Consider the following 18,381-nt stretch of genomic DNA (forward strand, 5'->3'; position numbering starts at 1 on the left):
ATACACTGTTTTGAACACTGGTGTACTATTTTTCTCTTTTTTTTTTTCTAAGCCCGAAAACATAATGCTTTTGGATAGAAATGTCCCTAAACCTCGGATCAAGATCATTGATTTTGGGTTGGCCCATAAAATTGACTTTGGAAATGAATTCAAAAACATATTTGGGACACCAGAGTTTGTTGGTAAGTTTCTTTTACTCCTGTGCTCATTTATTTCTCATAAATATAATGGCAGAATGTCCCCTGCTGTAACATCATCTATTTTCCTGGTACATATTTCTAGTTTATACCTGATGATAGAATCTGTTGACTCACTTTCTTTCAAAACTAAACATGTGTTTATTTCCTCTTAGCTCCTGAGATAGTCAACTATGAACCTCTTGGTCTTGAGGCAGATATGTGGTAAGGAGCATGCCCCTGATGCTGTCATCTTTCTGATTTACTTTACTGTTCTTCTGACATTTGCTTCTGGTTTTGTTTTTGTGTCTAGGAGTATTGGGGTAATAACCTATATTCTGTAAGTATCAAAATCCATGTCTCATATTCTTTTCCTCTTTCTTTGAGACCATATGTCTTATTAACCATCTATGTGTCATGTTGATCTCTTCAGTTTATGCATGCTTTTTATGTAAACATATTCATTTTACACCCCCAGAACACGTTTAGTTTATACTAATTAAACATGTTCTTCTAATTCCCAATGAGTCATCAGAAACTGCCGCATAATCGCTGAAAGCAAGCATGGCTGTCCGTCACTGCTGAGAAAATAGGAAAGGGGTGTTTTTTTAACTACTAGATGCTGTTCCAAATTAACTTTTTAAATGCATCCTAAGCATTAAGCTTTTGTGCATGACAGATAAATGCCCTATAAAATGTAATTGGATTCTGAACTAACTGCCCGAGCACCGGATTATAATCTGATGCCTCACTCCCCTTATCAGCTATTATAGGAATTACATAACAACCCAGGAGGTAACTATTCACATTCTGCACCCCACTTTATTAACAGCCTAAGTGGGGCCTCCCCATTTCTCGGAGACACTAAGCAAGAAACGTTAGCAAACGTATCGGCCGTCAACTATGAATTTGAGGAAGAATACTTCAGTAATACCAGTGCCCTAGCCAAAGATTTCATAAGAAGACTCCTTGTCAAGGATCCAAAGTGAGTGTCCCTTATTCCTGAAGGGTTCCTGGCTGTGGCTTCAGCTGGACCAGGGGTGATACCTGGATTGTGCATGCAGCCACGTTTACGAGAGCCTGGTTGGTTCTGCGTGGCAAAGGAAAGCATGCCATGTGGAACGCTTTGGAAAATGCAGGCAGGGCCCTTTGGACCTGCTCAGTCAGTCCCTGCAGATACAGTAAAATAGTCCCAGAAAGACCAACGTTCTTTCCGGCTTTCTTCCATGAAGCAGGCCCTGAACTGCATTTTCCAGAGCATCTGCTTAGTAGGCCCAGCCGGCATGGAAACAACCTAGTGTTTGCTTCTATGGTCACAGCATTTTTTTTCTTTCCCCTCCCCCTACAAAGGAAGAGAATGACAATTCAAGATAGTTTGCAGCATCCCTGGATCAAGGTAAGTTGCCTATTGTGATTGGTTTGGTATTATAGGGCATCCTGGAATGCATTTGCCCTAGGGTATTACTAGTTACCATGGGGTCTCACCACAGATCACGTCTGCAATATTGTTTTTTATATTGGTGCCGTATTTTAAGACGGCTGACAGATGAGAGTGTCCTAATGGTCATGGAGGTGGAGAAGAATGAGCTGTCACAACGCGGGATTCTAAACCAGGAGCTGAAGGTCAAGTCTACTCAACAGCCATTTTTGGTTTGACCTGTCAGATGGTGGCCCAGAGAATATTTTAAATTTTTTGGAATTGATTTCCAGCATAAATATCATATCAACCCTGGATTTCCAGTGTCTGTTGTAAAATCTGAAAGTCTACTAATACTGAGCCCTCATTCCGTAAGGCTTCCAAACCCTGCACAGCTGCCTAGGTGACTGAGCCTGTGGCCACCCCCTGGCATATTATATACCTCTGCATTCCCTGAGACACCCATTGGCATTTGCGTTAAAGAACTAAAGTTGCTCCAGCTAGAGCAGAAAGGACTGAGGGTGAGGAATACGGCAGTTACAGAATAAAATCATGAAACTGGTAAGGGGATTGCAGTGTAACAGCTTGCATTGCTGAAGTAGGTTTTGGGCATCCAGAGAGTTCTGCTATGTGAGCTCCTAGCAGTTGCCTGGGCTCCCTGAGGAGGCAATGGTGTCTCCTTCTCTTGGAAGTAGAGCTAATGGCCTCCTAAAAAGATGCAGTACAGGGGATTCTAATGCTGTCAGACAGGCCAGATTTGCTAACCTCTGAGTCCCCTACCCACTCTAAATTACTTGATGATGTTAAGTTCACATGCGTCATCACATAACCCCACCATGAATCTTGCCATTCCCAAACTCTCAGTGTGGGAAGTTGACATTCAGCCTGGTCCAAGCTCAACTCTTCAACTTTTCCCAAGATCCAGTCTTTATGGATTTTATCAAACCCTTAGCCACAAGAGTTGACCTCTGGAGACTAGGTTCCTAGCTCTTGTGTATTATCCCAGCTTGTTTTGTTGTTTTGGTAAGGTGAGTGTGTGCACATCCCAAATAATTAGAGGTTTCCAAAAGTTGTCATGGCACACATTTCCATCATTTGAGTGCTCTAAATTTGCTTTCTTGGACTTTGATTTTAGCCTAAAGATACCCAGCAAGCACTTAGTAGAAAGGCGTCGGCAGTCAACATGGAGAAGTTCAAGAAGTTCGCAGCCCGGAAAAAGTGGAAAGTAAGAGTGTTTGGCAGGGAAGAATTAACTACTTTCTTTCCTCTGCGGCACTGCCTCTGGCCAGTCTCATCTCTTCTGATACCGGCCATACAAAAGTGCATCCTTTTTTTGTCTGTTTGTTTAAATTTACTCTATAGTCTTCTGCACTGTGAGGCTATTTTCAAAAGATAAGCAAAAACAATATTTCAGTCCTCTTTAACTCTGATTTTCATATGTAATTTTGAATTTTTTAAAAAAATCAAAACCATTTCCAAGGCAGATTTTTAAATCAGCACAACAGAAGTACAGTGCAGTCTTTTCCTAAATGCAACAAGCCGCATTTTAAATAAATCTGTTCTTTGTGGTAAGCAGCATGGAATTGTGTTTGTAGCAGAACTTGTGTAAATGGTTCTCTAAAGCCAGCCTTGGTCTGTGAATGGTGGAGATGGGAGTGGGGCAGGGCCATGCGCATGTGGTCTGTTGTACTTTTTCAGTGTGGATGGCCTCCGTAGGGGCTGTGTAGGGCATGGCTCTAAAAGACATTCCAGTCAACTTTGAACAAATAAAAATTCAAGGTTAACAAGGTGACAGGATGTCTTCCTATGCCCAGGGTCATGCGAAGCCCAGAGGAAGCAGGTACTTGGCATGTCTCTGAGCATTGCGCCGGAAATGTACCTCATTTTCACACCCGTCAGGTTCGGGATGACGTGATAGGGGATGAGGAGGACCACAGCACTAGGTTACTAAGACTTAACAGTCTGAAGGAAGCCCTGAGAATAGGCTTAAAATATAGAGAGAACCACCATAAGTTTCTCTCTTTTTTTCTCTCTTTTTCACACACACACACACAATTATTTATTGTTGCTTTTGCCCTTGAGAGTAAATGCAGGCGTATTTTTGTCCTATAGGCTAAGGAGTTCCCCACTGTTTGTTTCCAACAACTGTATGAATTTTGATAGTCACATTGCTACCATTATAAGCTTGCCTGGGCACAAGGACACAGGACAAGACCCTTGCATACCATGCTTCTCTGAGTGGGGATGTGCAAGGGGTTTGTTAGGGTAAGATTCCACTGCTCAGAAAGTAGAGAGGAACATATTAAGAGAAGGGATGAAGGCTATGCAATTGTGTAGTTAATAATGAAATGTGGAAGGAGAATCTCTATCCTGTTGTCTTGATTTATAAGACCTTTAGAAATTTCTTTAAGCAAATATGATCCAACCTGCTTATAGGACCTCCCACCCCTAAAGAACATGCCATCAGCAGTGAATGCTATCTCAAAGACTTTGCCATTTGCACTAATTTGAGTATCCTTATATAAGCTCTCTTTCTTCCTCTCCCCCTGCATTTATGTTTTTGTTTTTTTTTTTTTAAAGCAATCTGTTCGCTTGATATCACTGTGCCAAAGATTATCCAGGTCGTTCTTGTCCAGAAGTAACATGAGTGTTGCCAGAAGCGATGATACTCTGGTAAGCAAACCTGTTTGCCTTGGTGAGGTTCTTTCTTAGCACTGTGTATTTCAAATGTTCAGGTTGTTTGATTTGTTCAACAACCCAGAAAACGTGAAGTCACGGAAGTGTCAAGCCTCTTCTTCCTCCGCTCGAGGGAGGGAGTTGGGTGGCTGATTTGATGTACTCTGTTGCTTCTCTTGTTCTTTTTCTCTTTGTTTGTATTGGCACCATACCCACTCCCACCCACTGCCTCTCACACTCCCACCCCCCACCCCACCCCTCCCACACTCACAGTTTGATGAGTGACTGGCCAGCAGAAGAGGAAGGAGTTTATTCTAATTTTCATGAATAAAATGAGAGTCCTCTATTGCCACTTACCTTGGAAAATACTGGGTCGTAATAGTACAAAACGGGCAGACACTCCTCCTGCCAACACACACCCACCCACCCACCCAAAAATCAGGACAGATACTGTGGGGCTTGCTGGGGGAGTTCGTGGTAGACCAGACGGCTAAACCCACTTCCTCTGTTGACATTATATTGCATGTGTAACACCCTTGAGAACAACTCCATAATTTTTTCCCCTTAATCCACACTGAAACCTAATCATAGGTTAATTCTTCAGATATGATTGGACACATCTGAATTCAGTAAGACTCTCCCCTGACAGACAACAGGGCTTTGGGAGCCCTGGAGGTAGAGGGAACTTCAGAGAAGGCAGAAAGGGTGGTCCTGTAAGAACCAGCCTGCTCCTGTGACTACTACATAGTGAGTGTTTCCCGAGCGGCTCCAGGGACTCCGTGGGCAGGATCACACATCAGCAGACACCACCTCTTCTTTTCCCCCTGACACTAGTTGCTTCACTGAGACTCCAGGTGTAGCCTTGTAGAGTAAAAAGAGATAGGAAATGTTAAGAAGAAAATAGGAGCGGGAGAAAAGCAAGGTCGGAGGAGGAGGCGGTGGAAGAGAAAGTTTGGGTTTGGGAATTGTTTGAGGGTAACAGCGGAACCAGGGACAAGACAAAAACTATTAATCTAAGTAAGATGCGAACAATCAAATGGTATAAATTAAAATCATCTTGAATAATCACTTAGGGGAAAATTTAAGTGTCGCAATGCAAAGTTTAGGGTAGGACAGGGCTTTGGGGTGTGAGGGGCTCCGGGTGGGATGACCCCTCCCACAACTCAGGTTCCCTCATAGTCCTGGTGTCCTGCTAATCATGGGGACCTGTGGTAACAATCTGCTTCTTCTTCCCATTCACCCCATTTCTCTTGGCTGTCACTTTCATGCATATGTCTCTAAGTCATCAACTTGAATTGTGACGGAAAAGCAAAACCAGTGACATTCTTAACATGGGCTCTGTACGAATATTTTTAAAACGCTCATGAAGTTTGTGTGGATTCAGATCCATAGAGAAGAGAAAGCAGAGTCCAGAGAAATGCTTTCTCCATTCTGCCCCAAAAGCAGAGACTCAGCCTCTGTAGATATGCTTTTCCAGATTTGAAATATTAGAAGCCATACCCCTGTAAGTCCAGAGATTTTGTTTGGGAGTTTTCTGGCTTATTCCTTAGTTTTAATGTGCTGTATTTGGTAATATCTTATTATTATAAGAGAACTTTGACAAAGTGGCAAAGATTTAACTAAGTTGTTGTTAATATTCTCTAGTTATTTTCTCTTTGTAATGAGAAATGCATCTGTTTTCCTTTTTCTGGCCTTTATTCTCATACTTCTTCCCCTCTAGGGTCTTTATATATATGTTAGTTGTGACCAGGTTTCAGAGAATGCCATGTGATTCTATACCTAGAGAAGGAAGAAATTCCTGTGATTAGAAAATAACAATTCTATAATTGAACGAATTACAAATTAAGACTATAGAATTCAGGGGCGCCTGGCTGGCACAGTCAGTAGAGTGTGTGACTCTTGATCTTGGGGTTGTGAGTTCAAGCCCCACATTGGGGGTAGAGCCTACTTAAAAATAAACTAAAATCTTAAAAAAAAAAAAAAAAAAAACGGTGTAGAAATCAGAAGTATCATTTCCTTGGTTCTGTGGTTTTTAAGAGTCTGGGTTATGCCTGCTGTATTCTACAGTGGTGTGGGGACTATATATTTTGAAAGATGGCTAAGATAAACACAGAGGGTAGTTGGTTATCAGTCATTGTTCTAAATCTGAGTCTTGAAAGCTGTTTGCTGTGTGGGTTATAATGCAAGTGACATGAAGGCCCAGGTAAACAGAAGGTAGTGTTAGTTTCCAACATGGCAGGAGCCAAAAGAAACCCCCTGCTTCCCTTCATGACCAAGTGGATTTGGGGAGGAAGTGGCTTACTTTCCTCTGAATGCTTCTCTTGACAGATGAGCATTGATTTCTCTTATGTTGATAAGAGGATCATGGCCAGCAAGCTAACTCTTTTTCCCTCTTCACGGTCCCTCTCAAGGATGAGGAAGACTCCTTTGTGATGAAAGCCATCATCCACGCTATCAATGATGACAACGTCCCGGGCCTGCAGCACCTCCTGGGCTCATTGTCCAACTACGATGTTAACCAGCCCAACAAGGTCTGATGCTGTTCTAACGGGGACGGGGCGGGGGCGTCACTGTGACTGTACACCTCCAAGTCCAAGGTGGAGAGGATCCCTCTACTTCTCCATTCCCCCTGGCTGTTACAAACGCCAGCCTGTGGGGAAATCACTTCTGTGTTGAGAGTGAATTGAGTTAGAAATGAGGTCAAGGGCACTCACTGAGGGCCTTTCTTCATGCCCCCCCGCCCCGCACCTCTAATCATGACATTGTAAATGTGCTCCTTCTGCAAAAGCACATGTCACCCTTGACTGCGAATCCAGCAGAGAAGGGCTGTGTATTGTCCTGGCTCTCCCCGTTCCTGTGAGGCAGCAGAGTTGTGTGTCTGGTGAGACGCAGGAAGCTCTGTGGTGTGGGGCCGCTGTGATAGTTGCTTTCCCTTTCCCACCAAACTTGAAACAAATTTTCTTTCTTGCCTCTTCCAGCATGGGACGCCTCCGTTACTGATCGCTGCTGGCTGTGGAAATATTCAAATACTACAGTTGCTCATTAAAAGAGGCTCAAGAATCGAAGTCCAGGATAAGGTCAGAATTTTGTTTTATTGCCACTGAATTAGCTTTTAAGTATTTCCAACTGTTTATGTTAGAGCTAACAGAGAAGAATAACATGGGCCCCTGACTTCATTTCTCCGTTTCCTGTAAAGGAAGATGAACTGCCTAACAGGCTGGTCCAATCTACCCCAGATTCACTCCTGACTAATCACATTTACTCAACAGCGTTATTAGATGTCACATTTGGCAAAATTTTCATTACCTAATTAATCTCATCAGAAGTACATTTGCCTCCATGTTTATTAGGGCAACAAAGCAAGGACAGTACATACACTTTGAGGTATAGGTCACCTTGGAAGGATAGACACAATTGTTTAACAGCAAATAGTCATTACAGTGGGTCTGCCGTCAGCTTCTGTAGATTTTCAACAAAACTATAAGTGGACTGGATCTGATTCTTAAGCAAGTTCTGACCAGAAATTGAAACGAAGGTTTTAAGAAAAGAAAAACGTCATTTTGAAATAATTCTAGATTTACCAAGAAAGTTGCAAAGATAGTACAGAGAGCTTCCCAGGTTGAAATGTAATTCAAGTTCTTGAAAGTATACCTACTTTTTTCCCCTTCTAATCCTACCCCCAAAAGGACCTAGGGTATTGATTTACCAAAAGAGGTCCTCAAATTACTTGAAAAAGTAAGAGAATTCTCAAAATCTTCCTGCAGAGAATTTAATTTAGAAGTTTCTTTCTGCTGCTGGCTTGCTCTAATATTAAAATCTGCAGTTAGCTGAACCTGATACTTGTAGACTGGTTTGTCATGTTCAGTCAGGACTGCCGCATACAGTTGTATGGAATGTGCACTGCTCTATATCTAAGGGATGATACGTCAAAGACACACACATACACACACATACACACATATATATTATGGCAGTTTTGGGTCAGGTAAGCATCAAATATCTTGTTTTGTTTTAAATCCATTTATACTCACAAGTTTTGGGTAAAGGATATAAGTAAAATATCCTAAGGAAATTGCACGTATTACAAATTCACAGAATGTGATTGTGGGCTAATAGTGGTGTTTTTTAGAATCTCTGAGAATGTAAGAAATCACATTCTAAACATAGACAGTGAAATCAGAAACTTGCTCATAAATAAAACTGTTTAAATAACGTAATATTAAAGAGGGAATTTTGTGTTTTTTAAAAAGAAATCACATGGCTACGAGCATCAATATATAAAGAGGATTGAGAACCACCATCACAGAAAGGGAGAGCGTTCTCACTTAGGACGTTTTGTGACAAACAGGATGAGCTACGTGTGTGGCTTTAACACTAGCTCTGTGGGACACATCCTACCCCAGGGTCCTGGGCCCAGTCACCAAAGGGGCATCTGGCCTGAGGGTGGTGGGGACCCCAAAGGGGAAGACATGGAGGCAGGCATGCGTGGGATGTGGCCTCCAGTCCTGTGCATTTAGTTTCCGCAGTCTGCTGAATTTGGCTCTTTCTTTTACAGTCTGGAGAGACAGCGCTTCACGTGGCCGCTCGCTATGGCCACGCCGATGTGGTTCAGTTATTGTGCAGCTTTGGCTCTAATCCCAATTTCCAGGACAAGGTGGGTCATGGTAGTCGATGTCCTTTCATTTGCTTGCTTGCTGCATGGATGTGCACATAGCCGATTGATACAGTCGGGTCCTTTGGGTTTTCTGCTTTGATTTTAGAGGGCAGCCTCAAACCAGAAACACTAGTGTTCATTCATTCATTCATTTATTCCTCTGGACAGCCCTACCGGTGGGTTGCTATTATTATCATCCTCATTTTACAGAAGAGAAGACTGAGGCACAGAGAGGGTCAGTGACTTGCCCAAGCTCACACAGCTCCTAAATGGTGGAGCCGGGGCTCAAACCCACACAGTCTGGTCCCTGAGTCATGCCGTCAGCACTACAATGTAATAACCTCTCATAGACAGACATACGTGTCTAAGGATGTTGATGGTGAATATACAGGCCTTCCAGTCCTGTAGACCTGGCGGCCAGTCCTTCCGGTGACTTGTTAAAGCCCGATTATCTCGGCACTTCTTTGCCAGAGCAACAATAAATTATGTGACTCATCTTTATGGTACATCCATGACAGAAATCTTGAGGGGTTAAGATAGTTGCAGGAATGCTTGCTTGGATAAGTGCTGTACTGTGAGGAGTCTCAGATGAAGTGAATGAAGGCACTTTCACAAGAAAGATGCTAGGAACCTACCCACACCGGGGCTCACTCGTTCAGAAGAGCTGAGCCGACGACGGTTCCAGGGGGCTCCTGAAAGTCAGTCAGTAACCTGCAGGGAAAACCGAATCTGTCCAACACACAAGTGTGGAAGGCAAGAAAACTAATGAAGGAGAGACGTCACACCCACATCCATTATTTCAGATGAACATTTTGCCCCAGCGGCCACGAGCCTTTTTCTCCGTGCTCTGGGACTTGGCTGCCGATGACGGCTAGAACTCAGCGTGTGCACACTTGCGTGTTGTCGTGTCCGTCTCCTCTATGCGTGTGTCTCTTTGGCCAGGAAGAAGAAACCCCCCTGCACTGTGCCGCCTGGCATGGCTACTACTCTGTGGCCAAAGCCCTTTGCGAAGCCGGCTGCAATGTGAACATTAAGAACCGAGAAGGAGAGACGCCTCTCCTGACAGCCTCTGCCCGGGGCTACCACGACATCGTGGAGTGTCTGTCGGAACACGGAGCCGACCTTAATGCCTCCGACAAGGTGCTTTGTGGGTAAACATACCACACTCCCTGGCAAGTGATCTGGGGGGCTGGGGGGACCACAAGCCTCCTCCATTAGTTTACCTAAAATAACAAACTCGAATGTAGCAAACTACAGTGATCTTTGTCGTCCCTGTTTCAGAAGCTCTATGGCCTTTTCTAGATTCTGTTTAATAATTAATATTCATTGGTGGCATAGAACACTTTATGGTCACATGACTCCGGTGTCTATTTTATGTTTAGCCTTTTTCGCTTTGGAGCAGGTACAGTGAGCCTAAGACAATCTTCAGTTAGGATGAGAATTGGCAACTCACTATTACTTTGTAGATAAACAAAGAAACAGGTGGTTTATTTACTTTCATCACCGGCTCTTTTGTAAAAAGACAAAACCCACCTTTAATTGTCTGATAATTGCCATTCTAGGCCAGGTGTTCTTTTATTAATGATGCCAATTCAGCATAATCTATTCTTACTGTGAGTTTGTACTTACGTGAGGCTGTGACGTTACTCTGTATAGTCCGATTGGGGACGCTGTAGTTAAGTTAGCACCTGCCATTTGTGGAATATTTTCTTAGTACGGAGAGGTGGTTCTCAATTGGGAGCAAGCTTGTCCCCAGGAGACATTTCGTAATGGCTGAAGACCTTTTTTGGTTGTCACAGCCCAGAGTCCCCACACAGACATGTCCCCAAAATCTCTCCCCGGCACAGGGAACTCAACATGTCTGTTCGCCAGGGAATCCATAACAAGTGGAGGGAATTCTCAGGCTGGTCTTTTTGGGATGCCTGGGTTCAGCATGTTATATTTGCCCCTGATATATACGACAGCCCTTGAGCACATCCCTTCCATGTTTTTTTCCTCAGTTTCTCCCAGGGTAAGATAAAAGAATAGTCTTTCTGCCTAGGAAGTTAGTAAAGATGCTGAGCAAATGTTTTTAAAAGTGGTTTTCAAGTGCTTGATGAAACAGGCCATTGAAGTACCAACACTTACTTAAGTTCTATAAAGTCAGGGACAAGAAGAAGTGTCGGCTGTTCCTATCTGATTGTACTGGCCGCGCCCGGATTAGTCAGGCTGAGGGTCAGCTTAGTCTGTGGTTATTCAGAGTGGGGTGCACGAAGCCTCTTGGCCACCCACCAGGAGGAAAGTCTGTGTTGTAAGCCTCCTTCGGGCTTTGTACTAGCAATGCTGTTACCAATTCATCTTGGCCCAGTGGCAGCTGGAAAGGCGAGTGGTCAGGCCCGCATGCCCAAGGGAAAGTGCTGATGGCCCCTGGTGCTTCTTGCAGGATGGACACATCGCTCTTCATCTTGCCGTGAGACGGTGTCAGATGGAGGTCATCCAGACTCTCATCAGCCAGGGATGTTCTGTTGACTTCCAAGACAGGCACGGCAACACCCCCCTCCACGTGGCCTGCAAAGATGGCAATGTGCCTATTGTGGTGGCCCTCTGTGAAGCCAGCTGCAACTTGGATGTCTCCAACAAGGTAATGCCGGCGGGGATCTCTGCAGGGACCAGCGTGTGCGTCCATCCACCTGCCTCTGGGTTTGGGCAGCCTGTTCTTTGCGTCTTGTCATTGTTCAAAGTCTGTGTTACTCAGGGGGACCTGTTCCATCTTATAGGGCTCTCTACTTAACGCCATATTTTACATTTGGCTTTTGAATAACGTCCTGAAGTAACAGAAAGTTATTACATTAATAAGTACTTCCTACCTAGCCAGGTTGTTGCTTACGAACGTCGAGAGAGGGAGAGAGAAAAAGGGAGTGTGTGTGTGTGTGTGTGTGTGTGTGTGTGTGTGTGTGTGTGACCTCTTGTAGAGGAATCCCAGAACATCGGTCAAATGAGAGCATCTTTCTGGAGCACTCAGTCTTCAGGAAAACACCTCATTGAGAATCTGAGAACCAGATTTCTGTTCTTAGCTTCACCCACTGAGAGTTTTATCGTCAAGCATTCACACCCTTTTTTGTGCTAAATAAATTTGGTAAGACCAAGGGAATATTATCATTTGGCAAATAAAGAAATGGAAATAAATAATTACATGCTCCAAAAACCCCAGATGTTGACTTCTAGAAGTTAGTGAACACCTTCCCTTTTTCCTGAGCACCATTTGATTTTCATTACCAAAAAAGACAGAAGAGTTGGGATATTCCTGTGGTTTTAGCCATGTAACTGTATGTAAGGCAAACACTATTCTTTTGTGATTGTGTTAAAAAGAAAAGTCCAAGTAGCATTAAATTTTTGAATGTGGGAAGTGTTTGTTTATAAATGGCAGTCTTAAAGCTAGCAGAATTTTATTATGATTTATTTGAGGTAAGAGAATTAATATCTGAAACAGCAGGAAAATTACACTCCTACAAAAAATTACTCCTCTCACCTATTATGTGATTAATTCTAAGGAAAATTGAAATTGGCAATCTTCGCATTCTGGAAACTTGAAAATGCAACATCATAGGTCTTAGCCATTAGCTGCTGTGCCAGTTGCTTTCTTTGTTTATCCCATTCTGATCTTGCCAAGTGGCTTAAAGGGAGAGCCAAGTGTAATATTAAGCAGCATCAAGAACTTGACTTTCCTTCCAGGAGTCTTTAAACAAAGAGTGGCTTCAAGGAACATTGTGACACTTACTTGAATACCTTTGGAGTTGACCATAGCATGCACAGCTAGCTACTTTATGCACAGCATTGGAGATGAGCTGTCCCCTGGGAAGGTGGAAGGACTCAGGGTACTTTGCACTAAGTTAAAGAAAGGAATGGGTGTTTACCCCATGCCTAAGTGCAAACAGTGCACTTGCTAAATATGCTCTCTAAAATACCCAGCAAGAGGGGCGCCTGGGTGGCTCAGTCAGTTAAGCAGCCGACTCTGGATTTCAGCTCAGGTCATGATCTCTGGGTCATGGGATTAAGCCCTGCGGCGGGCTCGGTGCTCAGTGCAGAGTCTGCTTGAGGATTCTCTCTCTCCCTCCCCCTCTTCCCTGCTCTGCACACACTCTCTCTCAAATAAATAAATCTTTAAAAAAACAAAATAAAATACCTAGCAAGATAATCCTAGACTTTCGTATTTAAAAACAACTGGCTTATTGAATGGGAAAGCCTTTCCATTTTTGATGCTGCGGATGGGAGTTCAGACTTGCCCCCTTAGATTTGTTTTTACTGTATACAGCAACACGGCCGCTCAGAGAGGGCATTCAGTAGGTGATCTGGTCATGGACTTGAGCTCAGCTGAAGCTCCAAAGTGTCATCCTCCTGGAATCCATAGCCTAGTTCAGGCGGTTATCTGGAACCTGTCCAGAGCAGCAGCTGCTGATAAGCAGCTCTGCGCACTTGGACACACAGACAAGTTCCCCAGGCTGCCATCGGTGTCTCAGGGGCTCAGTGCACCGTGACGCCTTCTTCAGAGGACTGGGAACATCTTTGGTTTTTTTCTCCCTTTTTTTTTAGTTTTTTGTTTTAGGAAAATGATGGAGCTCTAGAGGAGCTTGAATGATGTGTATTAGTAAGAGGAAGGCGTTATTTGCTTGGAAAGCACATCTGGCTTTACTTGGCCTCAGCCTCGTAAGCAACTGTCCAAATGGACGTGGCACATGACAGCCCATGTCCCACAGGCAGACAGTCACTCCTTTCTCGTGGTGTGTCTGGCCTTTTCCTTACCTGGATTCAATTCCCCCAGAGATAAAAGTGGCCATTCAGATCCTACCCTTGTCCTCAGTATGTGACAGGAATTTGTCCCTATCTTTGACACTCATCAAAGTGAAATAGATATTTCTCAGTGTTCATTCGTCCCGTGGGAAAATCAGGAGAGTGGCTGTGTAAATGGGCTGTGTTGGGGAGCACAGGGAGGAGAGAGCTGGGTGGCACAGAGCCTATGGACCTTTACCCTTCTTCCTCTGGGATGGCTTTTCTTATCAGCGAAGACAGAACGCATGTTGTGCTCATACACACATACACATGCACACACATGCACACACAAATGCACACACATGTGCACACATGCACACAGACCAGCACAGACACATGCACCCACACAAACATGCAGAAAGACGCATGTAAACAGATATGCACACATGCAAACAGACAGATGCATATACATGCACACACATGCACATGCATACACAGATGGGCACACATGCAAACAGATGCATATACACGTGTATGCACATGCGTACATGCAAACAGATGCATGTACACGCACGCATGCACATGCTCGCATACACAGATGGGCACACATGCAAACAGATGCATATACACGCACACATGTACATGCACACACATGCACATGCATACAGAGATGGGCACACATGCAAACGGATGCATATACATGCACACATGCACAAGCAGACACGCATGCACGTACTTCATACACACGTGGGCACACATGCACACGTGGATGTGCGCACACACGCATGCATGCACATATCCAAGTGCGTGAGTGAGAATGCTGTGCCAGCCAAGTGTGTATTAACGCCTTTCTCCAGTGGCACGGTGCTCGGCGAGGTCTGAGGGGCTTGTGGATGGCGGAGGGAATGGCTCTTGCCCTCAGGCTGCTTTTCGCTCCAGCCGCGTCTCCTGTTGCAGTCTCTGCTGTGAAAGCAGACAGGTGTATGGCAACACGGACCTTGGCACATTAGAGAAACCGGGAGAGCTTTTCAGAGACATTTAGCGCTTTGCTGGATGAAGAAGAGGGGAGCATGTGTTTCCGACTGAGGGAAGTGTTCGTCTATGTTTGGGGATGACTGTCTGGATGCACCTGCAGCTGACATGGGCTGTAGGTATTTAGGGAGGCAGGCAATGGGGCACAGAGAGAAAATGCAGGTGGAAGGGAATCTTGGGTCCAGATGGCAAAAGACCTTGACTCCAACGCTCAGGAGTTTGGGTTTCGTTCTATCAAAGGTTGGAGCCTTCAAAAGCATCAACTTCCTAGTCCTTTTTCTTTGTTGTCCTTCTTCCCTTCCATAAAGCGATACCTACCACTGCCAAGCTTCCGTTCCTTCCACATAAATCCAAACACTTCATCGCATCTTTACAGTCTCCTCTTTTCCTTCTCACTTCATTTCTAGGGTATTTGAAATTTTCATATCTGCTTTCTAAAGCTTTCTAGATGACAGTAAACAAAACACAGACGTGTATGCCCATTGCAGCATTATTTATAAGGGCAAGGAATGGAACCACCTTAAGTGTCTGTCCTCAGAGGGCTGGCTGAGTGAATTATGACATATCCACACGCCACGCATTATTCAGGTATCGGAAAGAACGTAATAGATTTAGTGACAGGCATGGCAAAGTGTCCGCCGTGTACTGTTAGGTGAACGTATAAAGTGGAGTATGATCATGCCCTGACTTTTCAAATTGTTTGTTTCCTTTTATGGGTTCAGAGCTAAAAGCTTGGAAGGAAAAGCACCAAAGGGATCAGCAGGACCTGCTCTGAGGAGGGAACTTGGGGGAGGGGACAGAAGGAAAGGAGCACTTCTGTTTTCCACCCCATCTCGCCCTGTCCTTTGCATATTCTAAATCAGCATGTGTTAACTTCAGAACAAAAGCTTACAATTGCAAATAAACAGCCTAAGACTGGTACCTGAACTTCCTCAGCCTCCTTTGTCCTAGGGTCTCAGAACTTTCTTTGTGGTTCCCCCAGGGCAAAAGAAATACCTAACCTCTCTGTTTATTAAGTGGTTTGGTCCAAATGACCTAGTAAGAATTTATGTCCTAATGACTCAGTACCTGTGGGAAAAAATGATCCACACAAATGGAAAGAAAGTGAATATTTTTATTTCCGTCTTCCATAACCGCAATGGCGTGCCGATGGGGCGTGTGTGCTTTTTGGGCACCTCACAGCCCCTGAGACCTTGAACCCAGGTTGGACACTGCCACCCTTACTTCCCTTCCCATTCTACCCTGATGTCCTCAAGATACTGGTCTCTTGTCACAGGAACCTCCAAACACCCTTTGTGCTGACGTGGAAGGGAAGGCAGTGCAATCTCATGCTGAGAGCCTGAACTGCCTGGAGCTAGTAGTTCACTTAGTGTCTGAACCTGCTGGTTCCATCAAAAATGTAAAATATTCCTCAGTAGCCCATGAATTCACTGCAATGCCCTGAGGCGACTGGGCACACAGTTTGGGAACCGCAGACATAAACAACAGGGAGCCTGGTGGGCATGGCCTTGCAGTGTCACCTCCTTAGAGTGACTTCAGTAGCTGTCGTTCCATCCCTTTGTCCCTTGCAGTGTCTGTATTTGAACTGTGATGCAGATCTTTCTGGAACTTTGGGACCCTTTATAAGAGCCCTGACTCATGCCTCCTTTTTGCCCGCACAGCGGGAGACTTGATTTAGTTATGATAAGCCTCCCACTCTTAAATCCCTTAGAGTTTTATTTCCAAGTTACTCTCTTCACTGGAAAATGCTTGCACCCGTTCTGCCGGGCCTGCGTCCCTCAGGAGCAGGCGAGTTTCTGGAGAAAAGTTTCTGGAGAAGGCGCACTTCCTGCGCCTTCAGGGGGATCGCAGATCCCTCACACAGCGCTGGCGCATGGGGTAGACTCTCAATCAGGGCCGGCCTCAGCGTCGATTGTGAGAAGGACTCTCTTTGGGCTTTTTTGTGTCTTCCAGTACGGCCGAACTCCTCTGCACCTTGCGGCCAACAACGGGATTCTGGACGTGGTCCGCTACCTCTGTCTGGCGGGCGCCAACGTGGAGGCCCTGACCTCGGTGAGTTACCTTCCAGCAGGAGAAAGCCAGAGAAAGCGAGAGAAAACGTCTCAGGCCTTGAGGGCATGAGGGGAAAGGTATCCGCTGTGAAGCTTTGCTCCTGCACTGCACTTAGGGGGAACAGTTGCCCACGCAGAGCCAGGGCGAGGGCTCGCTCTGCCGCCTCCCCTGCGCATTTTGTGGCCCGCGCTGCCACGAAGGCCTGCCGTGGCCCACGTTCCACAACAGCGCCTTGGGGTGTGTGGTTAGACATGCGTGTTTTCCTTTCCTCAATGCCCCCCTCCCCTACAGGGCTCTGGAGGTTCCTGGGGTGAGGGTGGGGTGGGGAACTGCTTAGGAGAGCTGTTGTCTCCTGTTTAAGAAGTCTGGCTTGGCTCTTAGGCCCGCATAATGATTTTACAGGAGATGCTTCAGTTCCCCTGGCCCCCCCACTCCCCATTCCACACCAGGTACCGCCCTGCTCCATTTACATCTCGGGAAATACCAAAGAGGACAAATCCGGGGGGCTAATGAGATAAGGTTGTAATTTTACTGCTTACAGGGAAATACTATCATTTGACTTGCTTCTGGCCTAATGGTGGGTTGAGTCTCCCACTCTGTTATGTGGGAGACTCCTGAAACTCACTAGTGCTTTGCTGACATGAAGTGTTTGTCTAAGGAGAGCCATTGGAGTTTTAAAATATGGCAAAAATTTAAAATATTTTGGGAAAATCAGGGCCCTGAGGCTGGAAGGGAGGCCTCATTTCCTGGAGAGGCATGCAGGGGTTGGCAAACTAGGGGCCCCAGGCCAAATCCAGCCCGCTGCCTGTTTCTGTAAACAACGTTTTATTGAGACCCCGCCATGCTCATTATTTACGTATTTATGGCCACTTGCATGCTGTAAGGTGGAGCTGAGCAGTTGCAACAGAGATCCTATGGCCTACAGAGCCCAGAGTATCTACTCTCTGGCCCTTTACAGGAAATGTTTGGTGACCCCTGGTGGAGGACATTGCCTCCCTGAATGCGCTGATGTTCCTTTGATGCCTTCTGTCCCCACAAGTACTGGGCCCATTCTCTGCAGTGTTGAGCCCTGAGCTGGGCTTGTAAGCCCAGGGAATGCCAATGCTGTAGATGGGATTGTCCCTTCCTTAGGGCCCCTCCCCACCCCTCACAGAACCCCACATGGCCATGCATGGGCTTCTAGGCCTGATGTGCCATTATCAAACCCTGCCCAGCCATGTCTTGGCATTCAATTCAGTTACTCCACAGTGCAGGATTTATATGCATTTTTATGAGGAAAAGTGTATATATATATATATATATATATATATATATATATATATATATATTTTTTTTTTTTTTTTTTTTCCCATCACAAATGTTGCCTCATAAAAAATAAACTGTCAAGGATGGCTCTGAGGATACCAGATGCTGATTCTGCCAAACCCCACAGTCAGGTTGGACACAGTAAAATGTGTGGCCCTTGGCCTCTGCTGGGTGGTTGGTGCTACCCCACGACCTCTGTTGAGCCCTGGGTCCTCTCCCTTTGCCCTTGCCCACAGCAGCTGTTTCCTTACTTCCCACCAGGGGCCTCTCCCTCCAGCCCAACCTCAGGTGTATCTCCTCGTTCATCCTCTGCTTACGACTGT

The 18,381-nt window shown here is 45.2% G+C and overlaps 1 protein-coding gene across 1 annotated transcript; it reads left to right on the plus strand.

The window, feature by feature from the left end:
- Positions 1 to 54: 54 nt before the first annotated feature.
- LOC110569971 (death-associated protein kinase 1) lies at positions 55 to 16,990 on the plus strand (the record flags this gene model as incomplete). The annotated part of the gene is made up of 14 exons (XM_044912166.1): positions 55 to 182; positions 353 to 401; positions 490 to 516; positions 1,009 to 1,161; positions 1,527 to 1,572; positions 2,729 to 2,818; positions 4,174 to 4,266; positions 6,681 to 6,800; positions 7,248 to 7,346; positions 8,825 to 8,923; positions 9,866 to 10,063; positions 11,346 to 11,543; positions 16,655 to 16,753; positions 16,869 to 16,990. Coding segments are annotated over exons 1-14 (1,511 nt in total), but the record flags the coding sequence as incomplete, so codon positions are not given.
- Between the last annotated feature and the right edge of the window lie 1,391 nt (positions 16,991 to 18,381).

Source organism: Neomonachus schauinslandi, unplaced genomic scaffold (assembly GCF_002201575.2).
Source record: "Neomonachus schauinslandi unplaced genomic scaffold, ASM220157v2 HiC_scaffold_242, whole genome shotgun sequence".
Lineage (NCBI taxonomy): Eukaryota > Metazoa > Chordata > Mammalia > Carnivora > Phocidae > Neomonachus > Neomonachus schauinslandi.